Source organism: Ornithodoros turicata, unplaced genomic scaffold (assembly GCF_037126465.1).
Source record: "Ornithodoros turicata isolate Travis unplaced genomic scaffold, ASM3712646v1 Chromosome24, whole genome shotgun sequence".
NCBI classification, from domain to species: Eukaryota; Metazoa; Arthropoda; class Arachnida; order Ixodida; family Argasidae; genus Ornithodoros; species Ornithodoros turicata.
The window spans coordinates 462815-466451 of record NW_026999345.1 but is presented as its reverse complement, the minus strand read 5'-3'; the positions used below and the strand labels follow the sequence as shown (position 1 = coordinate 466451).

Here is a 3637-nt window from a genome sequence, read left to right as displayed (position 1 = left end):
TCGATGACGGACGTTCCGCAGACCCACGACGGTCGTTGATGCTGGTGCGGTTCCCCGCAACCACTGGGTGTGGGTTCTGCACTTCCTCTTGAGGTGTCTGTTGTACAGGAGGACCGGAGGTAGAAGCCCACTCCTCAATGGAATGATGGTGATAGGTGGCATGCACCGGCAGGCCTCTTGTGGTGCTGAAACTGCGTCCGCATGAATGGATTCTACTTCAAACACATGGTGGGTATTATACTTGGTCGTCCTTTGTGGCATTTAGCTATTTTTGTCCTTGCATGATGCACCCCCCACTCGCATTACAGGTCCATCGGAGGATACATCCGCAATCTTTCGCACACTTGATGGCTCCCAGCCTACATGAGGGCCCCTGTGGACATGAGGACTAACACTGACCCCATGAACCACAAAGAGGTCCTGATGAACTTGAGCCCAGCATAAGAATACAGGGTTTTACCCCTAGGCTGCTGCTACAAGAGGCCGCCACACCTCCCGACATTCGTGTCTTGCAGACTAGGTTCCGGCCCCCAAGAAGCCAGGTTACAACCACACGCGACGGAAGTTGGCCAAAGGAACTTTGTCCGAACACCAGGTACCCCCAGGGAACGCCGTTGTTCGAGACGTGAAAGGACACCAGTGATTGGCAGTACTATTAGGCCATCACGTTTCCTGTCTCCCGGCACTGAATGCTCTGGGAAAGTCACCTGACGATCCGTCATCCCGATTGAAAAACTCTACAGAAAATCTCTCTCTCTCTCAGAAAGCAGGAATTCTTATAGAATTTCTTACAGAAAGGCAGCGTTCTCTTAAAATTTCTTATAAAAGCTGCTCTTACTAGAGGAAGTACATGTCTTTGAAGCAATCGAGGTACCATTCATTTGTGAAGATCTTGTGACATGCCCATTGGATAACGAGGACGTGCGTACTTTTCTTCTAAGTGAAGAGAAACTAGCCGATGAGTGTCGCTTCTCAGGGGTACGGACAGAAGATGGAATTGGCGTGCTTTTAGGCTCTGCTCAAATGTGGAAGATCATGACGAGGCAGGTGCGGCAAAGCAATGCCCAGAATAATCTTGTTGCCATCAACACTGCTCTGGGTTGGACTTTTCAAGGACCGGTATCAGTTAGATCTTCACTCGAGAACAAAGACAGCACTCTAGTTTGTGTGCTTCGCACTGATGCCACTCACGAGGCGTCATTACAGATGTTCTCGGAAATTGAGCATATGGGTATTACGGACGGAAATAGTAATGATGAAGGCGACGACAAAGTTCTTTGTCAATTTAAGGAAACCGTACAGAAGGTTGGCGGAAGATGTGCCGTCACTCTATCTTGGAAGAACGATTTCGTCCTTAACGATAATTTGGAAGTAGCCGAGAGTCGGCTCAACGGGCTCCTAAAAAAGCTAAAGAAAAATGGTTTGATGGCAGAGTACGACGCTGCGATGAGGAAGTACGCAAGTGACGGACATGCGGAGAAGGTACTCGTCGAGTCAGAGAACGGGAAACAACCTCAGCAAGTCTATTACATGCCGCATCAAGCTGTGGTCAAACAGGAATCAGAAACCACAAAGCTTCGTGTTGTCTTCGATGGATCCTCGCATGCACCTACCGTAGCTTTACTGAACGATTGCCTGGAAGAAGGACCCAGTCTGAATACGGATCTTCTGCCGGTCTTGATACGTTTCCGAATGTACCGTATCGGTCTGGCAGCAGACATTGAGAAAGCCTTTCTTCAGGTTGAGGTCCAAGAAAGGGACAGGGACGCTTTGAGATTTCTGTGGTGTCAAGATGGTCCTACGGAAGATATTTCTCAGAATCCGGTGGAAGTATGGAGAATGAAACGTGTACCCTTCGGAACGACAGCGAGCCCCTTTCTTTTGGCGGCCACACTGAGACATCACCTAGACAACGTCAAAGGGCATTTCCAACGGACGGCACGGCACATTGTCAATAGTTTCTACGTGGACGACCTATTGACGGGTTCATCAACGGTGGATGGAGCAATAACGATATACAACGACGCTTCATCTATCCTTCAGGAAGCTGGCATGAATTTACGAAAATGGATTTCAAACGCAGAAGAGGTACGAAAACAGTTTGGTGAGCAAGACACCAACAGTAGACAAGAGAGGACCCTGAGTTGCAGGGAGGATCGGAAAGTTCTCGATATACTGTGGGACACGTACGGTGATACTCTCAAGGTATCAGGCAAACGCATGCTAGAGGATGGCATAGCGCTCATTAGCAGTAAACGCGGAATTCTGAGCGCAGCAGCGAAGCTGTTTGACCCTCTGGGCATGCTCTCTCCGTTCAGCATTCGAATCAAAATGCTGTTTCAACGTTTGTGGGAGGAGAAGGTTGATTGGGACACGCCTTTGACCGGAAATATACAAGAGCTGTGGCATACCTGGTTGTCAAAGTTGGACAACATCGCACTAAATAGGTGTCTCGTTCCAGATGGAAATTACAACTTCAAGTATGAGCTTCACATCTTCAGCGACGCTAGTCCTTATGCATACGGCGCCTGTTTGTATTTAAGAGCCATTGCAAATGGAAGAACAGCGAAGGTCGGGTTTGTGTTTGCAAAGGCTCGGGTGGCGCGTTTGAAGACCCTAACTTTACCACGACAAGAGCTTATGGGCGCCCTGTTGGGAGTGAGGCTATCAAAGAAAATAACTGAAGCTTTGACGCGACTGAAGGAAGTGACCTGCGTATACTGGACAGATTCGTCAATCACCCTTTGTTGGGTACGAGGTTCTCCGTTACGTTGGAAACAATTTGTAAGAAATAGAGTTATTGAGATCCAGGAAAAAAGCAACGTATCAGCTTGGCGATTTTGTCCTGGGAAAGAAAACCCAGCTGACCTATTGACCAGGGGGGAGTCACTTGAAACGCTTGAGAAGTGTGACAGTGGAACGGACCAAAGTGGCTCGAACGGGACGAAGACGAATGGCCTGCTCAAACGGTGCTTCCGGAAATAAAGGACCTTACTGATCAAGAGGATGTGCACAATGACGCCACTACGTTGCAAAGTTCTGTCAATATAGGAGTTCCCGCTGTACTGGATCTCGACCGATTCAGCAGTTTGCGTAGAGCTCTCAGAGTGACAGCGTGAATCAAACGGTTCGTCGACAATAGCCGACCAGGTAAGCCACGGGTCTTTGGTGTACTCTCAACAGAAGACATTAGTTGGGCAGAGAACTATTGGATGAAACGAGCTCAAGAGGAAAGGTATGGACTCGAGAAGCAAACCCTGAGTCTGGGAAAGGCGTTAGAGAAGAACTCGGCTGTAGTGAAGCTAGCACATTTTCTTGACAACGAAGGAATCATGCGGATCTCCGGACGTCTTCATTTCTTGGAAATTTCAGGAACAGTAAAGCACCCGATTCTGCTTCCACCCGACCATCGATTTACGGTACTGACTGTGGAATCAGTGCACCTGAGGGTTCTGCACGGAGGAGTGCAAGATACCCTAACTGAACTTCGGGAGCGATTTTGGATTCCAAAAGGACGACAGATTGTGAAAAAAGTAATCTTTCACTGCAGGGGTTGTACCAGGTTCCGCGCCAAAGCAGCGACAGCAAGAATGGCTCCATTACCACAGGATCGAGTAGAAGCCGGTACGCCATTTGA

At 48.7% G+C, this 3637-nt stretch overlaps 1 protein-coding gene across 1 annotated transcript; it reads left to right on the top strand.

Annotated features, from left to right (window-relative positions):
* The first annotated feature begins 1035 nt into the window (after positions 1 to 1035).
* LOC135373362 (uncharacterized) lies at positions 1036 to 3637 on the top strand. The gene is made up of 2 exons (XM_064606577.1): positions 1036 to 2751; positions 3551 to 3637. Exons 1-2 carry the CDS (start codon positions 1036 to 1038, stop codon positions 3635 to 3637), a joined length of 1803 nt encoding a protein of 600 aa, XP_064462647.1.

Excerpts from the sequence above, each read along its gene's own strand:
- LOC135373362 (XM_064606577.1), top strand. The coding sequence starts at position 1,036 with ATGACGAGGCAGGTGCGGCAAAGCAATGCCCAGAATAATCTTGTTGCC. Across the intron at positions 2,752-3,550 it reads CGTCAATCACCCTTTGTTGG|GGGTTGTACCAGGTTCCGCG; the intron begins GTACGAGGTTCT and ends CTTTCACTGCAG.